The sequence below is a fragment of the Leuresthes tenuis genome, unplaced genomic scaffold, assembly GCF_036924035.1.
Source record: "Leuresthes tenuis unplaced genomic scaffold, fLeuTen1.0.hap1 SCAF_20, whole genome shotgun sequence".
Taxonomy (NCBI): Eukaryota; Metazoa; Chordata; class Actinopteri; order Atheriniformes; family Atherinopsidae; genus Leuresthes; species Leuresthes tenuis.
Window position 1 is genome coordinate 17,532,985 of NW_027325374.1, and position 20,310 is coordinate 17,553,294.

General features: G+C 41.8%; 4 protein-coding genes and 1 non-coding gene across 5 annotated transcripts; 1 reads left to right on the forward strand and 4 right to left on the reverse strand.

Moving 5' to 3' along the window:
- Positions 1-7,106: 7,106 nt before the first annotated feature.
- Positions 7,107-7,887, reverse strand: hbbe2 (hemoglobin beta embryonic-2). The gene is made up of 3 exons (XM_072373776.1): positions 7,741-7,887; positions 7,412-7,634; positions 7,107-7,329 (listed from the first exon to the last, which is right to left on the reverse strand). Exons 1-3 carry the CDS (start codon positions 7,830-7,832, stop codon positions 7,201-7,203), a joined length of 444 nt encoding a protein of 147 aa, XP_072229877.1. The 5' UTR covers positions 7,833-7,887; the 3' UTR covers positions 7,107-7,200.
- A 2,041-nt stretch (positions 7,888-9,928) lies between these two features.
- hbae5 (hemoglobin, alpha embryonic 5) lies at positions 9,929-11,051 on the forward strand. Its single transcript, XM_072373779.1, has 3 exons — positions 9,929-10,080; positions 10,494-10,701; positions 10,877-11,051. The coding sequence occupies exons 1-3, from the start codon at positions 9,986-9,988 to the stop codon at positions 11,003-11,005; spliced, it is 432 nt and encodes a 143-aa protein (XP_072229880.1). The 5' UTR covers positions 9,929-9,985; the 3' UTR covers positions 11,006-11,051.
- trnai-uau (transfer RNA isoleucine (anticodon UAU)) lies at positions 10,262-10,355 on the reverse strand. Its single transcript has 2 exons — positions 10,318-10,355; positions 10,262-10,297 (listed from the first exon to the last, which is right to left on the reverse strand). It is a non-coding gene; the product is annotated as a tRNA-Ile (tRNA).
- Positions 11,052-11,296: 245 nt separating the features above from the next.
- LOC140278321 (aquaporin-8-like) lies at positions 11,297-14,068 on the reverse strand. Its single transcript, XM_072373306.1, has 5 exons — positions 13,809-14,068; positions 13,584-13,710; positions 13,250-13,464; positions 11,435-11,569; positions 11,297-11,342 (listed from the first exon to the last, which is right to left on the reverse strand). Exons 1-5 carry the CDS (start codon positions 14,066-14,068, stop codon positions 11,297-11,299), a joined length of 783 nt encoding a protein of 260 aa, XP_072229407.1.
- Positions 14,069-15,868: 1,800 nt separating this feature from the next.
- Positions 15,869-20,050, reverse strand: LOC140278288 (aquaporin-8-like). Its single transcript, XM_072373265.1, has 5 exons — positions 19,761-20,050; positions 19,264-19,390; positions 18,447-18,655; positions 18,028-18,162; positions 15,869-15,941 (listed from the first exon to the last, which is right to left on the reverse strand). Exons 1-5 carry the CDS (start codon positions 20,030-20,032, stop codon positions 15,899-15,901), a joined length of 786 nt encoding a protein of 261 aa, XP_072229366.1. The 5' UTR covers positions 20,033-20,050; the 3' UTR covers positions 15,869-15,898.
- Positions 20,051-20,310: the final 260 nt, after the last annotated feature.

The window sequence follows — 20,310 nt, forward strand, 5'->3', positions numbered from 1 at the left end:
AGGGTGAAGAAAGTTTTTTTTTTTAAATATAAGTTGAAGGGTATTTATGTTTTCGCTGACATGTTCCACATCTGTCCAGCAGGTGGCAGCAATGTACCAACAAATAACATGGAAGTGAGCGGGTGGAGATGCTCTCCATTGACAGTATATTATGTGGGTAATGTGTGCTAAGATGCTTTTTTCTTTCTTTCTTTTTTTTTTAAGTCTCACGACTCATGCAAGAAATTGTGAGTCATCAATCAGGCAGTGGGTGAATTACTGTTCTCCCACAGTGAGCTGTGAAGTTTGCAGGCATTCCCTGTATCCTGCTATTTTTTGTGTGTGGTTTTTATCTCTACTTTCAACATGGCCACGCCCAAGCTTCGTAAAGGGGGTCCTTTTCCCATCATCAGTAGAGGAGATCATTCACAGTAATGTTTTATAAGGAAAACGAATAAAGAAAAATTGTTGAGCATTGTTGGATAATTGGTCATTTTCTTGTGTTTTGCTGTCCACAGTATAGGCCACAGGGACAGGCGCTACTTGTCACACATTTTTTTGAGAGGGTGAGTGGGTGCCAGACATGCTGATGTAGGCTATGTTACACAGAAGCAAAGGAAAGCATGAGTGCAAGAGTTTGCTTATTGGAGTAATTTTTTTTTTTTTAATTAGAATCATTTGACAAAACACATCATAGGGGTTCATATCATACATGGTAAGATGTATTCTTATTATGTTGTGAATTTTTTTCAGATATGAGGAAATATCTCTGTGAATATGTTTATGGCATCATTTCAATTTGTTATTGTTGTTGCTGTTTTCTAATTAAATTCCAAATGCCAATTTTCTAGGGCCTGTGAAGTGCATCCTCTTTTAGTTCAAAAGCTTTTGTCAAAACATAGTAAAAAGTAATAATCTGGTCTTTGGTAGGTCTCAAAATGGGTAATTACAACCTCGGGTGAATAACATCACATGATATAACAAACTTGTCGTCGTTCATTGAACAAAAACTTAGTCAAAAATGCAGAAGCAGTTTGTGAAAAACTCAGGACATTTCAGGATTCAATAGCTAGAACCACCTTGAGCTGCAATAACCTGAAGTAATCTGGTAAACAAAGGAAGTGATGGCTGACTCAGTGACTGCCAGGTTTTCAGGTCCTTTGGTTGCAAAACAAGTCCAAATCAGCAGCCCTCCACCAACATGTTTGACAGTTGGTATGAGGTGTTTGTGCTGATGTGCTGTGTTTGGGTTTCACTAATTCTAGTCCTGTGCAATATGACCAAACATCTCCACTTTGGTCTTGTCTGTCCAAAGGACATTCTTCCAGAAGTCAGAAGTGGTTGTTTTTTTTTCAGATACAACTTTATAAACCCAAGCTGCGCTATCATGTTCTCCTTAGAGAGAGGAGGCTTTCTCCTGCAACCTTTCCAAACAAGCCATACCTGTTCAGTCTTTTCCTAATTGTACTGTATTGAACTCTAACATTTAACATGCTAACTGAGGCCTGTAGAGTCTGAGATGTAGCTCTTGGGTGTTTCTGGAGTGTCTCTGAGCATTACGCGGCCTGATATTGGGGTTGGGAAGCAGTAGCTTTGACCAGCTATAGTTAGTTATAGCAATGTGGATGCATATAGAAGACTGTTTCCATTTACGCTTTATATGAAATGAGAAACAGAGCCATCAAAAGTAACATCTCAAACTAAATGAAAAAGGCATCCAACTATTCACTTATCAAGTCATTGCAACAGTCTTAGCAAGGAGAAGGAATGATCAATCATAACATTTACAATCAAAATGTTCCACCATCTGGAATGCTGAGAATTTATTTTTAAAGATTAAAGATTTAAGCAGTTTTGAAGCTGATCCCAAGTGTAGAGAGCAGTATACTTAGGCCTAGAGTAGCTTTATATATGAGATCGTGCCAGTGTTTGAATCTACATGAGAACAAGGCAGACCATCCAATGCAGGAATATAACATTCAGCAAGGTTTGTAATGAATTTCAGTGCCCCATGGTAGACTGTAACTAGAGCAAATTTGCATTTGAATTATTGATATACGGAATAAACAGGAGTGGTTCCTACGCTCTGCCCAAATTTTCAAACCTTCTGACACTGATTTGAATTTGCTTTAATATTGCATGATCCACTGTGTCAAAAGCCTCAGAAAGAACAATGACAAGAGCTGCACAATGTTACTTATTGTCTAAAACATCATTACAATTGTTTAAGTACTTTTAATGCTGCTGTAATTGTACTGTGCCCTTTTCTGAAATCAGACTAAAAGTCTGATAATGGAAACTTTCTGATTGATGGGTAACAACAACTTCTTCTAAGATCATCGCTGATGTCTTTCCTCCCTGGCATCGTGTTATGCCACACCTGAATGTTCCAGAGAAGCAAATTGCCTAAGCACCTTTAGAGGTGGTCATGCTAGCTGGTGAACAATTAATTAGGTGCATTTGATTAGCAGCACCTGGCTGCTGCTTACCTTCTTAATTCCTATGGAATGGTAAAGCTGGACTTGGTTTTCCCCACACTGCTACTGCATGGTGGCTTAGTTTTTTTGTTTTGTTTTGTTGAATCAACGATGAGTTGGGATTTATTTTTGAGCTCCGGTGAGTATCACAGGGTTTTTTTTTTCTATTGCAATCTGATGTTTTAAATCTTAGAATCTTAGAAATAAGGTCTGTTTTAACTGACAGTAGTGTGATAAAGATTGGTTGAGGAAGTGCCCTGCCCAGTGCTGGATATCTGTTAAAAATGCTGGGCTGTGCCTATAGTCCTGTCCAAACGGCACTGAATGTGGAACTGTCTGTGGTGCTGAATTTCGGAGCTGTCTCTGAGGGAGCATGCTTTGGTGAACATGTGATCACCCCAAATCCAAAACCCACTTGTTCTAAATGATGAGCTTTCCGTGTTACTACAATGCGTCCTGGGGAATGCTTTTCTCTTCCTAAAAAGCTTTTGGAAGAATTTGGATCTGTTGCGTTATTTCCCGGTTGCTGCCCGAGGAACTATTTGAATTGTTTGAAGCGTAAATTTGACTTTAAAACACAGATTTGTTTGACTTACCCGATGACGGGATTTTTTTTTCACATGACACGGATCGATGTTTGGAGTCTCAAGAGGGGCGGTTGCCCCCGCTTGTGGCCCAATTGTTGAAAAACGCATGCTAAAGTGCCCTCTCGGGAGCCAAAACGCATGCTAAACTGCCCTCTACAGTAGTGAGGACGCGTTATATGTACCCCTTTTTTTTCTTTCCGCCCCTGCCCTTAAAAAAGTATGTGCAAGCCACTGGCCGCAGTACTTGCGCAGTCGTCACCTGTTTTTTCCGCTGCTAATCTACTGTTTCATCCTACACTCCGGTAGGCGGCAGTAAGGCACCTTTAAATTGGAAGCCATCCGCCCGCGCGTGCCAATTAAGGAGCAAAAGAAGAAGAACATAGTAGTAAAGCAACCATATGAAATATGGATAACATTGGTAAAAAACGTAAAGAAAAGGGTGGGGCTGAGAATGCGACGGGGAAAAAGTGCGATATTTAGAGGGTAAGCCGCAAAATGCCGCAAACTTACTGAAATGTTCAGCAGCATGTTATTCAGATGGCTAATTTTTTAACATACATAAATTAAGATAATTAAGTAATAAAAATATCTTAAAATGGATGGCATTGAATAGATTATATAATATGCTGTTATAATCAATTGGACACATAAAACTTTTTTTTTAATCCATTTCATCATTTGTTTATTCAGGTTGAGCATAGACCAAGGGCTGTGGATGACACCAGCTCAACCTTAAATTACTTTAAGCGCCCCAAGTCAGAAAGTCAAAGCTTTTTTTTCTTATCACCCTCAGAAGAAGACAAAATACCTGACAGTGTAGAGAGTGTTTAAACACAAATATGGCACGGAGACAAAATGTCTCACATACTGTGAAGAGAACCATACACTGTATTGTGCAGTGTGTTTAGCATTTGCCAAACCAACTGTAAATGGAATGCAGGACTGGAACTATATCATTCAAAGAGTTGAGGAACATGAAAGGAGCAACATGTACAGAGGTTGTGCTGAGGCATATTTTTTGAGGGCCAGTCTGATACATGGCCCCCAAATTGTGGCTCACAGAATTCAAGTGAGGAAGAGACTGCAGGTGTTGGAATAAGTCGTAGATGTGGTGACGTTCATAGGAAAGAGAGGACTGAGCTATGGAGGACAGCAATCAGAGGCTGCGTACACTTTAGATGACCACAACATTGACCACGGCAACTTTCTAGAGCTCATCATTCTTCTTGGGAAATATGATGTATGTCTGAAGGAACATCTCACTGAGTGCATAGCAAAAAGTAAAAAGATGCAGCAGTCACAGGCTAGGGGTCATGGTGCTGCTGTAACATTTTTATCCAAAACCACCTTGAACCCTGTCATTTCTACAGTGCAGTGGCTAATTCAGGAGACCATTGCAAAAGAGGAAAGTGGAATGTTTTCTGTGCAGATAGATACAACCCAGTACATTACGTCCCATGAGCAGTGCTCTGTACTTTTGAGATATGTAACAGATGCAATACAGGAAAGGCTTCTTGCGGTGGTCAAGTGTGAGGCATCCACTGGCCAATATTATTAATATAGATGCTGACATCATGATGTGATGGAACGTTTTAATCTGGACATCAGTAACTGTGTCAGTAATGCTACAGATGGTGCATCAAACATGCAGGGCCAGTACAGAGGCCCCAAACCAGGTGCATGTTTGGTGTTATGTGCATTTGCTGAACCTAGTTCTGGCTGATACAACTGAAGTGGTCATATCCAGCGGGCCATATCCAGCTTTATACATTGATGTCTTCATGACACTCAGCGCCTTTCAAGGTCAGGCCAATTTAAAAACTGCAGTGCGTGTCACAGCTAGAGGATTCTTAGAGGCGCTGATGAGGTATAACACAGTGTTAACTGCTCAGCTTTTCCTGCAGATTTTTTAGGTCATAACACTGCTGTCAAAATGCTGTCATGTGGACTAGATATCATAACTGCACACAGGATGGTAATTGAAACTCAGATTTTAAGATTTTAAGCAAGTTGCTGATACCTTCATCCAGTGGGCAAATGCACAACTCATGGTGGATGAGGACTGTGAGCTTGAGTTGGAGGCAGCATATCCACAGAAAAGGAAGAGGAAAAGGAAGATGACAGCTGATGTAATGGCAAGTGATGATACTCTCACAGATGCAAAACTTTGCTGAAGCTTTGCTGAAGTGTCATAGGATGCGCCGCTTGATTCTGCATTTCAAGAACGTCGCAAATGTTTGCTCAGGTTTGACGGCAGAGCAACAGCTGTCAATTTGCAGTCTGCGTTCAAGTGTCTGGCATCTCAGTGGCCACGACTTAAAATGTCTGCACTTGAAGAGCACAAAGTGAGGATGATCGGTGATGGCTGCGACGAAGAGGACACAGATGTACAAAACAAGCAAACAAAACAAATATCTTGTAAGGATTGCCCAGTCGGTTGCTATCAAATTCTGAAACGCTACAACCTCTTCACAGATGCCTATCATAACCTTGGCTGGGGATACAAGTTCCTCCTCACTCTTCCAGAGACACAGGTAGTCGAATAAGGAGCACAGTCACAACAACACCTAGAAGCATTCATGCTTATGATCATCCTCATGTCCCCTGACAATGACTTGGTTATAGACAGAGTTGCAGAAAAAAACGACCTGCTGAAGAAACTCCTTATCCCCCAACATTGAGTAAAATGCCACAGATTCTTGCTGGTTTGGATTAGGTTAGTATTCAACCTTCATTTATTTGTGTGTATTCAAGTTAAAATGTATATTTACAGCCTATCTACATCGTGATTTATTGTAACTCACCCAGTAATATGTGTTGTGTGCTTTAGATACCTGTTGTGTATTGGTTCAGCCAGAGGGACTGCAGTATGATGAGATCTTTGTTTCTTTGTGAGTGTTCAAAATAAATCATCATTGCTGTTGGTATAATTTGGATGGTATAGTATCATGAGCCATGATTTAAGTGTTGTGACACCTACACTAAGCGTTGTTGAGTTTCTGCGCTTTTTAGTCAAGGTCCCTAAAAAACTGGAAAGCAGAAGACTGACAAAACCTGGGAAAATGGACATGATCGAATGAGACGCTCCCCTGCGGGTCAAACTGCTTTCAGATTTCTCATACAACCAAAGACAAACAAGACAAACAAACACCTCCTGGAGGAGTCTCATGAGATATGAAGGTGGGGCCACCTGCTGGTTTTAACAGGCGGCTGCACTTTTTCCAGTTGTCTGAGGATGAAGATGAATGAGAAAAGGCCTCCTGCATCTATATGGTGGCTGGAGTGAATTGAGTGAGGTGCTCATGTCAAAACAAGTGCAGCTGTGTTTTGCTCCCAGCTGTTATCTATTAGAATGTTGGATCTTTTTTGTTTCTTTCTTTGTTTAGCACCAGTCAAGCCAACTCATTCCAAGCTATTCACATATTTTACTGATCTTTTGCTTTGTAGAACAATCCCAGGAGAGCTGCCAAATAACATATGCTGATCATCCAAATATGTGTTAGTTAGCCTACTGATATGATCCATTTTACTGAGGTGAATTAAATATTTTCTTAAAAGGGCATCCACAGTGCCAGATGATGACCCAGTAGTTTATGTTTCTCGGTTTGTTTGTATGTTTTTTTACGCGTGATGATGTCACTGAGTGCCGTTTTCTCTCCCTCTATCCCCTCAGCAGTCAGCTGTTCCTTTGTGGGTTTTGAACGTCTCTCGTGAAAGCGAGGTGTCGGAGTCTTCGGGCTTTTAACTGTCTCTGGAGCTGCGGTCCCAGATAGCAGAGGTGTTTTCAAGCATCGTATAGAAATAAACAAGAGCGCAAAAGTCGCACCTACCTCCTCCGTCTCACATGATCTTAAGAGAGCTGCGGCTGACTCAGTGAATCGTGTGTTTGTCTTGAAAATGTTGACTTTTAAGTGCATCGGTTTCTTATCAAGGGTTTGTCATTTTGCCCCCCGTCATCATCTCCGAACTCTCCTATTATATGTATTAGGGAGGCAGAGAACTTTAAAAAAAAAAAAAAAAAAAACACACAATAACAAACCAAAACAGGGAGAACAACATGACATTGCTTTAGTGGGACTTTATTCCTTTTTAGAGGAGACACATAACACATGTGAAGAGACGTTTCCTCTCCTCTCCAGCCGCAGAGGCTGCCGGGTTTAGTGGTACTGCCTTCCCAGAGCGGACACCACCACTGCCAGGAACTTCTGGAAGGTAGCCTGAATCTGTGGGTTGAAGGCAGCGCCCATCTTAGCGGCAATGACGATGGTCAGGCAGTCAGCCAAAAGCTGGAAGGAGGAAAGAAAAGTTGCGTTTCATTTGCGTCTTTTTACAAAGTGACCACAAAGTGAAGGAGGAATAATTATATACCTTGAAGTTGTCGGGGTCCACGTGCAGCTTCTCGGAGTGCAGGACGCTGAGCTCGGCGTAGGTTCCCTTGATGTCGTCCATGTTCTTCACAGCGCGGTCCAGACCGTGCAGCACCTTGATGCCGTGGGCCGCGATGTTGGGGTTGGTCTTGATGGCCTCAGCGTTGTAGAGGTTACCGAATCCGCCGAAATACCTCTGAGTCCAGGGGTAAACGATCAGACACCTGCGAGGGAAGAGGAGGGGTTAAGAGGGAGGCAAATGACCAGAAATGAGGTTGGATGTTGGAGGGAGGAGAACAGAGGACTCTTCCGCAGCCCGAGTTCTGTTACCTGCAGAGAGCCTTGGGGCCGACATCTTCATAGTCCAGGCTGGAGAAGATGCTGGTGATGATGCTGCGCTCTTGTTCAGACCAGGCAACCATGGTGGCTCGAGGTTTTTCTTTGGTTCAGGCTTGAAAGTAAAAAGGCTGAATATTGCTTCACGCTGACCGCGGTCTATTTAAATGTGTCCCAGTTCCCCACGCCCTGAAGGTGAAAGGAGTTGATAGGCTGGAGATGATGCGCTCAAGATAAACAGCGGACTTCTCCAGAAGCCAATGACAACAAATACACATTTATGTTTATGTGTATTTATTTTGGTGCTTTTTCTTGCGAAATGAATCCACAATTTATCTTTATTTAAATGCATCCCATCAAATATTGTAGACAGATAATGTTGATGTGGGCATTTAAAATAAAAAATAAAAATTCTGCTTCTCCAGAAGCCAATGACAACATATACACATTTATGTATATGTGTATTTATTTGGGTGTTTTTTCTTGTGAAATGAATCCCTAATTTCACTTCATTTAAATGCAGCCTATCAAATATTGTAGACTGATCATATTGATTTGGCCATTTAAAATTTAAAATAAAAAATAAAAAAATCTGCTTCTCCAGAAGCCAATGACAATATATATATATAAGATAATACAAATATATATAATACATATATTTGGGTGTTTTTTCTTGTGAAATGAATCCCTAATTTAACTTCATTTAAATGCAGCCTATCAAATATTGTAGACTGATAATGTTGATGTGGCCATTTAAAATAGTTTAAAATTGTTTTGGGTTTTTTTAGCTGAAACTACTGTCAACATGCCTTTAAGGGAGATTTTACAGCGCGCAGGACATGTAAATGATCTTGAGCTGCAGAACTTAAGTCTGTTGCTTGTTTATCGTACTCTTAGGAATTCATAGTCGGTTAAACATGAAACATTGGCTGTCAATTAACAGCCTACATAGCGCGTCATTTAGCGAGGACTTGGAACAAATCCACTTCTGAATACCACGAAAGGGAGAAACCTTGAGTGAAATGGACTCGGGTTGTTTGCATTTCGGGTCAACTTCCAAATCTGAAAAGTGAAAAACAACTAATTTGCCATTTTCAACTTAACTTAATAAGGGTTACAGTGTGAATTTTTTTTTCAAGTTAATAAATCTGAAGACAATCAGCTTTATTGATGCTTCGTTTTGAAATCGGCCAGTGCACATAGTTTTGCATTTCTGCCAAGCAGCTCGAGAGTGTTCCTTGCAGCCTAAAGTGTTATCTGCATAACCACACTGGTGTTATCTGCAGCAGCGCCCCCTCCACCCTGAGCCCCCCCGCCTCCTCCCCTAGCTCTCTCAAATCTACTGGCGTTTAAGCCGTGCGATAAGGGCCATCAGCGCTATTTTCTCCCCCTGATAGCAAATAAATTTATGACGACGGCCAAGAAATAATTACCAAATTAAAAAAAGGCAATCACTGATAAATCTCAGACGGATTTCAGAGTTGTTGGCGTACATGATTACTTATTCACTGCTTTCCTTAGATGACTCATGTTATGTCTGTTTTCTTGATGACATAAAAAAAGGGAATGCACTTGTTTTATCGAATGTAAAATAATGTATTCGTGTGACACCCCCCCCCCCCCCCCCCCCCCGTTTTTGTAAACTGCAAACAAAACTAACACATCCATTAAAATCCATGAAAGGCCCAACCTTACACTGAGGTGAGTCAAACTGAAGGGAGCGTGCCACAAAAACGGAATAGTTTGAATTGAAGTCTTAAAATCATTTGACTTCAGTGTATGTGCTTCTAATCAATTCCTTGAAATTTGATCACTTTCTTCTGGAAAGTTATGCTGCACCCATTGGCGCTCGCTTGCTCCATAGCCTGTATGGCTCCTGTGACCTGCTGTGACCTGGGGTGTCCTCGCGCCCCTCGATGGACTCAGAGCTTCTGCCTTAACCCTGTTTGGCCCTCCAGAGAGCCAAAGTGTGGCCTCGTGCGTCCAAGATATGTAAATGGTCATATTTGTGCCAACTGACGCCCGTGATGCGATCAGGTGATAGAGCCTCTGACACTGGCATCAGGCCACCGAAGCTTCTATCAGGGGAGTTTGAATGGTCCTATCTGCGTCAATGGACGCGGCTTGGCACAAGTTCCCGTGGGTGTGACTTTTGGGCCAACTGAATTTAAGAAGAACGCCAGAGTAACCTGGAATCACTGTCTGATTCAGGTAGAGAAAGAGACAGAAGCAAGCAGACATGAGTTTGACAGAGAAGGACAAGGATGCGGTCAAGGCGATTTGGGCCAAAATCGCCAAGTCAGCCGATGCTATTGGGGCGGATGCTCTGGGCAGGTGAGTGTCGTGTTTCCACATATTTGAATGTATTAGTAAGGTCAGAGGCAGTTTTACGAGACGCGATGTCTCTCCGGCGACATTGTCAGTTGTTTGTTTTGTTCTTTTTAGACCTCACATACAGGACAAATCCATTAGTTTTCTGTTCTGACTCCCAAGTGACACTGTAAAACGTCACAATTGCTCCAGGTGAGGCTTGAACTCACAACCTCGGCATTCCTCCGCTGAATACTGTCATATAAGTACCGCGCGCTGACCGATTGCGCCACTGGAGCTCGAAAACCGCTTTCCACAGAATCAAACATTACGTTATGTTGGATGAATCCTTTGAAATTTATGTTCATGGCTCAATTAGAAACTCCCTCTGCCTCTCACAACAACCGGCTATTCTAACATCCTCTCCTTCTCCGCAGGATGCTCATCGTTTACCCCCAAACTAAGACCTACTTCTCCCACTGGCCAGAGACGACCTACGGCTCTGCTCCAGTGAAGAAGCACGGCAAGGTCGTGATGGGGGGAGTCGCTCAGGCCGTGGCCAAGATTGACGACCTGACTAACGGCTTGCTGGATCTCAGTGAGAAGCACGCCTTCCAGCTGAGGGTGGACCCGGCCAACTTTAAGGTAAGACAGGAGTCATGGACTGGGTCCCATTATGATGCCAGATGCAGACGGAAATCATGGTGTAGTAGTCGCTTAATTTGTGTGCAAAGGATTTTCAGTTTGGATTCCCCTTTTCAGATGGTGTATTTGACAATGCTAAACCTCGTAGCCATAAACGTGTCCTCTCTGTCCGCAGATCCTGGCGCATTGCATTCTGGTGGTGACCGCCTCCATGTTCCCCAAAGATTTCACCCCAGAGGCCCATGTCGCCTTCGACAAATTCCTGGCAGCCCTGGCCCTGGCTCTGGCTGAGAAATACCGCTGAGGGGACCGTGGAGGGGGAGGCAGTGTGACACATCAGAGCATTTAATTTTTGGATGAATAAATAAAATGATCAGTTGCACGCTACCCAAGACCTATTGTGTAGATGTCTTTTTTGCTGTGATATAAATCTTTTAAAGGATGAAAGAATGGGGTCATGGGAAGAGTTGGCAGTTTTTCTTTTTTTTTTATTTCACATTGAAAACAATCCTCGTAATACAGACATCATTATATGATCCAAAAGTATGTACTTATAATTTTTTTCTTACAATGACGGTAAACTCACAGTAAACGCTTACGACCTCATAACCACTCGTATCTTATTATCTCCGAGAATGAGCCTGAAACAGGAAAAAGCCGCTGTGAGACAAGTACAGGTTATCATCTCTGGTGTCAACCAATCACCGTGCAGTTCTGGGACGGATTCTCCTACCTGAGCAAAGCAGCGGCCAGCAGACCTCCTCCAATGGGCCCGACCCAGTACACCCAGTGGTAGGTCCAGTAGTTGGTCATCACAGCCGGACCGAAAGCCCGAGCAGGATTCAGACACGACCCTGAGATGTCCCCCCTGCACCCACAAAAAGAAAAAGCTTTTTACAATAGATTTAAAAAATAAAAAATAAGTAAAAATAATTCAATATAAAATGGATTCAATGCATTCACCCGTTTGTAATTTAGACTGATATATTGGTTAGCTGGTGATTTTCAAATTCTAATGTTATGTCATTTTGATATTGTATAAAAAATGCAAACTTCATAAATAAATAAATAAATGTTTTTTTTTAAAAAGGGGGGGTAACTAATATTTTCCCACTACATAAACGTAAAGAGATGTTAATATGTTGGGCATCTAAACATATATTTAGATGCTTTGATATTTAGAAAAACAAAAAAAACCGCTTAATCTTTCTCATCATGTATGTTAGTTGCAACACTGTATTTAAGCTCCTTTCGCTTTACGAACCCCTTTCAAAAAGTATCAAGCAGCTGCCCACCGTCTGCTTTTTCACTCACAAAAAAGCTTATGTACACACACAAAAAAAACAACACCTTGCACCTGGGTGAAATGGAAGAGTGTTTAATCTGCATTCAAACCAGTGTCAAATGACTGCTGTACACATATTTACGCACAGCTTTTTTTTTTGTGTTGACACTTTTTTCTGGGCACCAAATAATGGGCACAGCCCACTTTTCTTTACAGAAACCCGTATTCTAAGGGGCTCGGTCATTTCAGAGTTGTGATAATCAGAAGCACTGCCTGCAAGATAAAGTGTGATGCCATCCCTTCTGTTGTTGTAGCGATATGTTAGTTCTCTGGGAGGTTAAACACCTGTTTAAACGCAATGTGTTTGGTGTAAAACGGATATTGGGGTAAATGTCTGGTTTGCCTTTTGCGCTCAGTGACTCATCTGCAATGTAAAAATCAGGCTTAAAATCTTGTAATTTGCAAGTTGTAGAACTTGGCAACCTCTCCTCATCAGTTCTTCCTACAGGGTGCAGGTTAAAGTGTCTGCTGCCCTTTGGAGACATTCTCATAGATATGTGAGCCATTGGGCTGCTCTTGGTTGTGTTGGTCTTGTTGTTTACCCTTTAGCTTTGTTCTGCTGTGGGAAGGCCAGAGATCAAAGTGAATAACAGTTACTAGCTCCAAACCACTTCTGAAAACATCTTTCATTCAAAAAGTTACAATTCCTTACACAGCAACACAGTACCCAAACCAGTTTGTGGTATCACGGCAGCAACCTCTGTCCTCCATACTTCCTTTGGTGCACTATTGATTATAAAATCTACACTCGGGCATTGTAAGATGGATATACTGCTAACTTGTTGAAATGCATCTTTTCTGTGCTATGTGGGGACATAAGTCATCAGGTACGTCAGGCTACAGGAGGACTTTGGGCTTTTTGTAATGTTACACTCCTTTTACAAGCACAGAAAAGCCAGGATCACAATGCACTGAAAGGAAAATGCAAGAGGCATAAGATAGTAGATGTTTTAAAGAGACAACTATATCTTCACACTTCCTCATCAACTTGTGGTTTTACGTATATCTGACTGTCTGTATTTTTAAAGTGTCCACATTCCATCTGTCATTCTAAGATAAGGATTTTCTTGCCATGTGCATGTCATGGTAAGGCAGTCACAATTACATCACATTTGGTGTGAATGTTTAACACAGGTGATATCGTACACAATAAACAGCTGATATGTGGCCTGCTGTGTTGTGATCACCAGCCTTTTATCTCACCCTGCCAAAATGTTGACGATGACAGTGCAGCCCACCAGAAACGGGGCGAGTGGGTTTTTTGTCTTGTCGTTGACCGCCACCAGCAGCACCACCATGGTCACCAGGCAGGTCATGGCCACCTCACCAAAGATGGCCCTGTACAGCTGGCTCTCTGACTTGAGGATATCAAATGCTGCTCCGGTCACATTGTTGTAGCGTTCGACAGGGGTCATCAGCTGTGAAACGTGGGTGGTGGGGAAAGTTTTAGTCCTCTAGCGCATTCTGCTGCTAATAAAATAACTCAAATATCCATCCCCTTAAAAATATGTTTTTAGGCTGCTTAGATTTAGCTGACCTTGGCCATTCCAGCTCCAAGCACTCCTCCAATCAGCTGGCTGATGAGGTAGGGTCCTACCATCATCAGCTCTATGCCTCCACACAAGTAGATGGCAATAGTGAAGGGAGGGTTGAAATGGGCACCACTTGAAGGAGCATCAAAGACAAGTTAAGAGCACATGATTGATTTTTCTATCCTAACTCCTTAAAATGCATGTAAAACGCATAAAGCAGAAACAGTTACCTGATCTTATCCATGACAGCCACCATCACTGCTACAACCAGCCCGTGCACCAGGGCTGGCTGCAGCCGTCCACCTGCTGGCACGTTCTCAATGACGGACACGCAGCCAATGAAAACAAAAAACATGGTCCCGACAATTTCAGCCAGGCATGGTTGGTATAATCTCTCATATTTGTTGCAAGGTTTGGACATCTGTGGTTTCTTCCCCCTCTTCATAAGAGCAGAATCCACGTCCTCCATTTCCATTTTCTCTACACCCATGGTTGCCACTTTTTTGTCTTAATTTTGCTTACAGGTCACTCAGCCTCCGATGTTTCCACTTCCTGCACGTATACCTGAATGAGTCTGCTGAGTGGGTCAAGAGAACTGCCAGGTGTTGTGGTTTTTATCGTCACTGAACTCATAAAACACTCAAGGTGAAGGATAGTGAACAATCTCCGCCCAGCGTGTCTTAATCTTAAGGTATTTGACACTGGTCCAACTTTGTTTGGCCAGTCTTCAAGGAAAGACTCTTCAACATTACCTTTCTCAAAAAAGGGGTTGATAAAATTCAAGGCAGGGCTTAAGCAGTTTAAGGTCAACCACAGTTAGTGGGATCAGATATCCACTCCAGGGGTTAAAATCTTATTTACTCACAATAATCACCGTCTCCGCTTTATTCTGTTGCATAGGCCATCCTAAAACTAACCGATGTTAGCCTATATAGATAAGACAGACCTGAAGCACAGACTTGGAAAACTTCACTGGGGTCAGTGGCTTAGTGCATTCTGCCATGTCAGGGTTTTTCAGTGAACTTTAGATCATTTCATGCTGTGTTCTTTTACAAGGTAAACTAAACCATATTGGTGCATTTAGCAAAGTTTGTGCTTTAATATGATTTTGAGACACCTTTAAACGTACATTTCGTACTTACACTTGGCTCAATCTCAGCCTCTGACAGTACACAGATCTATAGTAAACTGTTTATTGGCACTTCAATCAGGTTGCATCTCTTTGAATTGGTCACGCATATTCTGTAGTACTGTCCGACATCTATCTTTGAACTTTTTATTGTGGTCTTTATTGTGATCCGTGTATGGGCGAAACAGAACATAATACATTGCTATCAGCTGGTTGTGCTAACATTAGTTAGCCTGGTCAGAATATGCTTCTTTTCAGAGAGCAGATGCTTTATCTTCACAGCACTGAGATGCATTGCATTGTTGTTTAGTATCCCGATGATGGAATAAGGACCATTTACATTTGCCAATCTTGAGGGCAGCATCTAGTTACTCAGAGGTTATTTTGTGTTCCCATGTGATTCAGCAGACTATCGCACACCTTCCATTTAAAGTGATCTTTGTTGTTCATGCCATGATATACTTCCAAAAATCATTTGCTGTGAAGACTTTCCCAGATCTCTGTTAATTAAGTAAAACACCGCTCACACTCACACCTGATCGTCATACAATTGATTGAAAACCAGACTCCAATTTCACCTCAATTAACAACTTATCATTTAAGGCTTTTACACCAGCAAAGAATTGAAGAAATCCATCCTCCGGAAATACCTTTTGTGTCGATCATTAGAACTTCCTTCACTTTGTCACCAGTCTCTACTTAAATGTTAAGCCTTTTAGCACCATTACAGTATTTTTGATTGTAGTTTCATTAGGTGTATAGTTGTGGTAAAAAGCAACTAAACCCTCATTTCAATTCTCAAGGTCTACACATTTTTTTACTTTGATCAAAAGACTAGTAGAGAGAAAAATAACACAGTAAGTGATCATTGGCATATATAGAGTTTATTCTCAAAGCTTTTTGGTCTTTTTCCAGCTGCCATTGAACATGTAACACACAAGTGGGTGGGTAAAAGTCCAAGTTAGGAATGGTTACTCAATCTCAGAGTAATTATCATAGAGTAATTTACAAAATCCTTTTAAGAAATACAAATATGCCATTGATAAAGAGGCAACACAATGTGTCATCAGAGGCCCATTGTTCAAAGAAATGGACACATTTCATAACCGACAACTGATGCACGAACATCTGCAGGGTAAAAATGATCACATCGGGAGGGATGTTCTTTCTTGTCCACGGTAGACGAAACCTTCATTTAAGCACCACTCGAGTCCTCTGGTCACCAAGCAACAACCTGCAAAAGAGAAATAATGTCTCCTTACTGATCCTTCACAACAACACTCATCGAGTTTCAACATTTCTTTAAGAACACGGAGAACAGTAAGGTACCGGCATGGGCAGAAGGGTTCCCTCCTGGGCTTCAGTAGCAGCTCATTACAATTAAAATTAGATGGAAGGAAAAAAAAAAAGATGAAGGACTACAGAGACTCAGAGCCAAACTTCATGGACTGCGTAAAAGACAGTCTGTTGACATAGATACTAGTTTGTTGACTACAATTTGGACATCTTGAGTTTTGCATTTTTGCTGCAAACATCTTTTTGTGTTTTGGAACAAGAATTGAGCACACATTTTTGTCACGCCTAAGAGGTTTTAATTATGGCTACGCTTCACTCGGAGGAGATCCTGTGATGCAACCATGGAGATCGAGTACCGTGACTTACTGGGACACTAAATGGGACTAAAGATAAAGTTATTTTCATTTGTGCTTCTCCTGCTTTGTGTTTGTCACAACTGACCTCAATGTCAGCTGTGAAGAAAGTCTATGTTTGGATAAGAGGGTGGAGCTACTAGAGTCTATCTGCAGTCGCACAGACCACACAATCCACCCCTGTTAGAAGATGACACACCTACTTCTCTACGTGACACAGCTGCATTCCATTAGCTTAATTCAAGCTTAACCCTAATCTTAACCTTGATCTAAAACAAAATTTAAAATCTGTCTCACCCCTGAGAAACTAAAAATGAAATGTGTTACTATCAATGAGCGTGCAATGAATGGTACATGGAAGGAACTGATGAGGATGGAGGTTATTTGTTTGACATGTAGGGTTAACATTCTGAAGACACTTAAGTAGATATAGGGCCTAACCAAGAGCAAAACTAAAACACATGAATAAAAACAGAACAAATAAAATAAAAACCAATATTCCCGCACATAACTAGTTAGAACGCTGGTTTCCTGTGACTTGCCCTGCAACACCCATCCAATCTGATTTTAAGCACACTTTGCTTTTCTCTTTGACAGTTTGTACTCAGTATCTGAACCTGCCTTGGCCTGTTGAGACTCTCAGGGAGGCGTCACCTACTGTGACTTTGTCAAAATTGCAGTATTTGATGCTGAGAAAAAAAGGAAAATGTGGCTTGGTTATCAAACAACCAACACAAAAAAGCTGACTCTTTTAGAACAACTGAAGGTTAAGCAATTGTGATTTTGTATTTTTCGATGTGGTTTCACGCCACCCTGCTTTGTTCTGTACCCTTACCATTTGGCATGCTATTTTTGATTGCGTAAAATGATTAGGAAAAAGCTTAAAATCTATATTAATAACCAGCAAAAAGTGCCCAAAGTGGCGTTTTGCCATGAGATTGTGCGGTTTCCCTCTATCAAAATTGAGTTGTTGCGGCGGTAGATACTTGTTAGAGATGGCCTTTATCTGTTTAACTCTAAACGGGATCATGAATTACTCGTTAGATATCTTGCATTAAGAACAAGTTGAAACTAGTGAGTGAAACCATAAACTCATTGGGAAATTCTTTTACTGAGGTGAAAAATCTATGGAGAATCAGAGACGTTTTACATAACCCCACACTTTTCAAACATTTACTTTATTTGCCAGCTCCTTGCTGTATGGTGCCATTTTGATTGTGCTCCGTGTGGGCGGAGTTTTGACTTCTTTTATACACTCTAAGGCCAGCCCCTTATCTCTATGCATGTCTGTCTGCTTAAGATAGCCACATGACTGACCTTTCAGCATTATGTGGGTCTTCTGAATTTGACAGAAGCAATCTCTATTATTCGTTTTCCGTTTTTACCACCATTCTACTGAAAATGTCTTCTTCTTTGGCTCTGCCTAATTATCTTTTTCTCCTCTAACATGCTGTCAGCTTTAGTTGCCATCTGATTCCACTGTCAGGAAGTGAAAGTACCATAGGTTACAACATTATTATTGCTCATTTGCAGCCACAATTATTAACAGGTACAATATGGAGTTCAACACCAGTTCCTTTTTCATATACAACTTGAACAATTGAACATTTTATTACAGCATAAAAGAGGGAATCCTTTAAGTGCTGTACCGTTCTGAAATACATATGCTACCTGACTAAGCTGACAGTGAGCAGTGCACCACAGGTGGGTCCAACCCAGTAGACCCAATGGTGGTTCCAGTGGTTGGCAGCTACAGCTGGACCAAAGGCTCTTGCAGGGTTCATACAGGCTCCAGACAGCGTTCCTCTGAAACAACCAACAGCACGTTAACTCTTTATGACAGCTGCTGATCAGAGTGAAGCAGATGACTAGCTCACTTCTTATTCTGGGAGCAATTTTTCAGGAATAAAACAAAACAGAAATTATATAAAAAATGGGAGCTTACAGCTCCAAGGATTACATTTATTAAGAGGGACTTGAGCGGGATAATAAGACAACCTAACTAAGCACGGTAGACAATGAAATTATTCTGGTTATATGTGATATATCTGGTTATGGCCACGCCACTCGTTCCCTGATGAAATGCTCACCCAGCAAAAATGTTGGCCGTAACAGTGAGGCCAATGCAGAAAGGGGCCCACGCCGTTCGCGTTTGGCTGTTGACGGCCCCCATGCACACCACAGTGGTCAGGATAAGGGTCATCATCACTTCTGCTAAGGTTGTTTTACCCACATCAATGGTGACTGCTTCAAAGGCTCCTCCAAGAGAGCTAGCATACACATTAGAGGGGTACATTACCTAAAAGTAGAACAGGTAGAATAGACAGTTTAAACTACTGTGATAAATGACTGAAATTGTGACCTTCTATTTTCTCCTAACCAAGTTAAGCTGATCTAATACGTGAACTTATAGATTTGATTTTACGCTTTGCTGAGTCAGGGTTTTTGATTTGATAGGTCACAAGGTTGAGAGTGGAAGCCAGACTTGGGCACGATTAGATTGTGAACATTTACAATGACATTCCTCAGACAAAAGTAGGAGATGAATCAAAAATAGGAGTCAAATTTCTGAAGGGAATTTGTGAAAAATAAAATTAAGAAACATACATACATCTCTTAAAGTGGATTCCATTTAAATCACAGAACAAGTAAGTTGAGCTCTGGAGTAAAGATAACATCAGCTGAAGCCCTTCTTTTGGCTTGGATAGAAGGCCATTTTGTGTTTACATGGTGAAAATCAGAAGACAAGTAAAAAAAAATGGACCTGCCAAGTCAACGTTTGAAGACGAAACTCAAATTTCAACACTAATCCAAAACGGAGCCCCAACTACTCTTTAAATGAGAACATGACGTCATGGTTTTCATTTTGCATTTGGGCACGAAACAACACCCACGCTTGCGTCTTACTTTGGTCAAACCAGCGCCAATCATCCCTCCAGCCGTCTGCGCCAGGACGTATGGCAGCAGCAGAAGCAGCTTCATCCCCCCGCACAGGTAAACGCTCAGAGACACCGCAGGGTTGAAGTGCCCCCCACTGCAATAAACATCATGGACTTTACTCTGTGTCACACTAATCAGGTTGTAGAGAAATGATTACGGCGCCCACCGTCAGACAAGGGATAAACAGAGCAATAAGTAACAGAAAAGAATAACAAAATGTTTGAAACTTTGTTGACATGACCTGTTCTTTATCCTGAGCCATCTATACTGTAGTGGACACAAACAAAGATGACTTTAAAAATGTACCCTTAAATCTGTGCTGTGTTTTGCGGGGAAAGTTGAGTGCAGGCTAAAAAAGGATAAATAAAAATCACACTACTCAAAGACTGTAAAAGCAAGACCTTTTGAAGTCAGATAAACCACATCAAATATTAAAAAGAAAAGTGAATGTCGCCATCGATTACCTAATTTGTCCGAACACAGTGATCAGGACTCCGAGGGCCAGTCCGTGTGCTACAGCGGGTTGGATGAGACCGCCTGCTCCAGCGTTCCCAATAACAGACGCGCACCCAACGAACACAAACAGGCTCGTCCCAAACAGCTCAGCCAGGCAAGGCTGCACGTAAAGCTCGAACACGCATCTCTTCTCCTTCTTGCTGCCACTTTCTCGGCTGTCTGCCAGCTCTCCCATCTCGGTCACACTGAGCACCTCCGTCTTAGTGTCTGGCCCTGACATACCACCTCTGAAGCTCTCTGCCTTCTTAACCACGAGCTGCGCACGCCATGGAACGATCGAGTGAGGTACAGTATTTAAGCCACATTTAGGATGATGCAGAAAGGACATACGCACATCCACATTTTTTCCTCTCTCAGGAGCCCTCCCCCTCCTCCTTCCTTCAATTGTTTATACTCCCAAGACTGTTACTAATCAGAAGCTCATAAAACGATTAGTGGATGTCAGAAAACACACAGAGTTAAGGATGTGGGTGTCTTTGTCCCACTGCTAAGTTTATG

Bases quoted from the DNA above. Each gene is read 5' to 3' on its own strand.
- hbbe2 (XM_072373776.1), bottom strand. From the start codon at position 7,832: ATGGTTGCCTGGTCTGAACAAGAGCGCAGCATCATCACCAGCATCTTC. The intron at 7,635-7,740 runs GTAACAGAACTC...CTTCCCTCGCAG, and splicing joins GGCCCCAAGGCTCTCTGCAG to GTGTCTGATCGTTTACCCCT. The intron at 7,330-7,411 runs GTATATAATTAT...TCCTCCTTCCAG, and splicing joins TGGACCCCGACAACTTCAAG to CTTTTGGCTGACTGCCTGAC.
- hbae5 (XM_072373779.1), top strand. From the start codon at position 9,986: ATGAGTTTGACAGAGAAGGACAAGGATGCGGTCAAGGCGATTTGGGCC. The intron at 10,081-10,493 runs GTGAGTGTCGTG...CCTTCTCCGCAG, and splicing joins GGGGCGGATGCTCTGGGCAG to GATGCTCATCGTTTACCCCC. The intron at 10,702-10,876 runs GTAAGACAGGAG...CTCTGTCCGCAG, and splicing joins TGGACCCGGCCAACTTTAAG to ATCCTGGCGCATTGCATTCT.
- LOC140278321 (XM_072373306.1), bottom strand. From the start codon at position 14,068: ATGGGTGTAGAGAAAATGGAAATGGAGGACGTGGATTCTGCTCTTATG. The intron at 13,711-13,808 runs GTAACTGTTTCT...TGCTCCTTCAAG, and splicing joins GCTGTCATGGATAAGATCAG to TGGTGCCCATTTCAACCCTC. The intron at 11,343-11,434 runs GTAGGAGAATCC...TTCCTGTTTCAG, and splicing joins CTGGCCGCTGCTTTGCTCAG to GCTCATTCTCGGAGATAATA.
- LOC140278288 (XM_072373265.1), bottom strand. From the start codon at position 20,032: ATGTCAGGGCCAGACACTAAGACGGAGGTGCTCAGTGTGACCGAGATG. The intron at 19,391-19,760 runs GTAATCGATGGC...TGTTTATTGCAG, and splicing joins ACTGTGTTCGGACAAATTAG to TGGGGGGCACTTCAACCCTG. The intron at 15,942-18,027 runs GTAGCATATGTA...TCTCTTTTGCAG, and splicing joins CTCACTGTCAGCTTAGTCAG to GTTGTTGCTTGGTGACCAGA.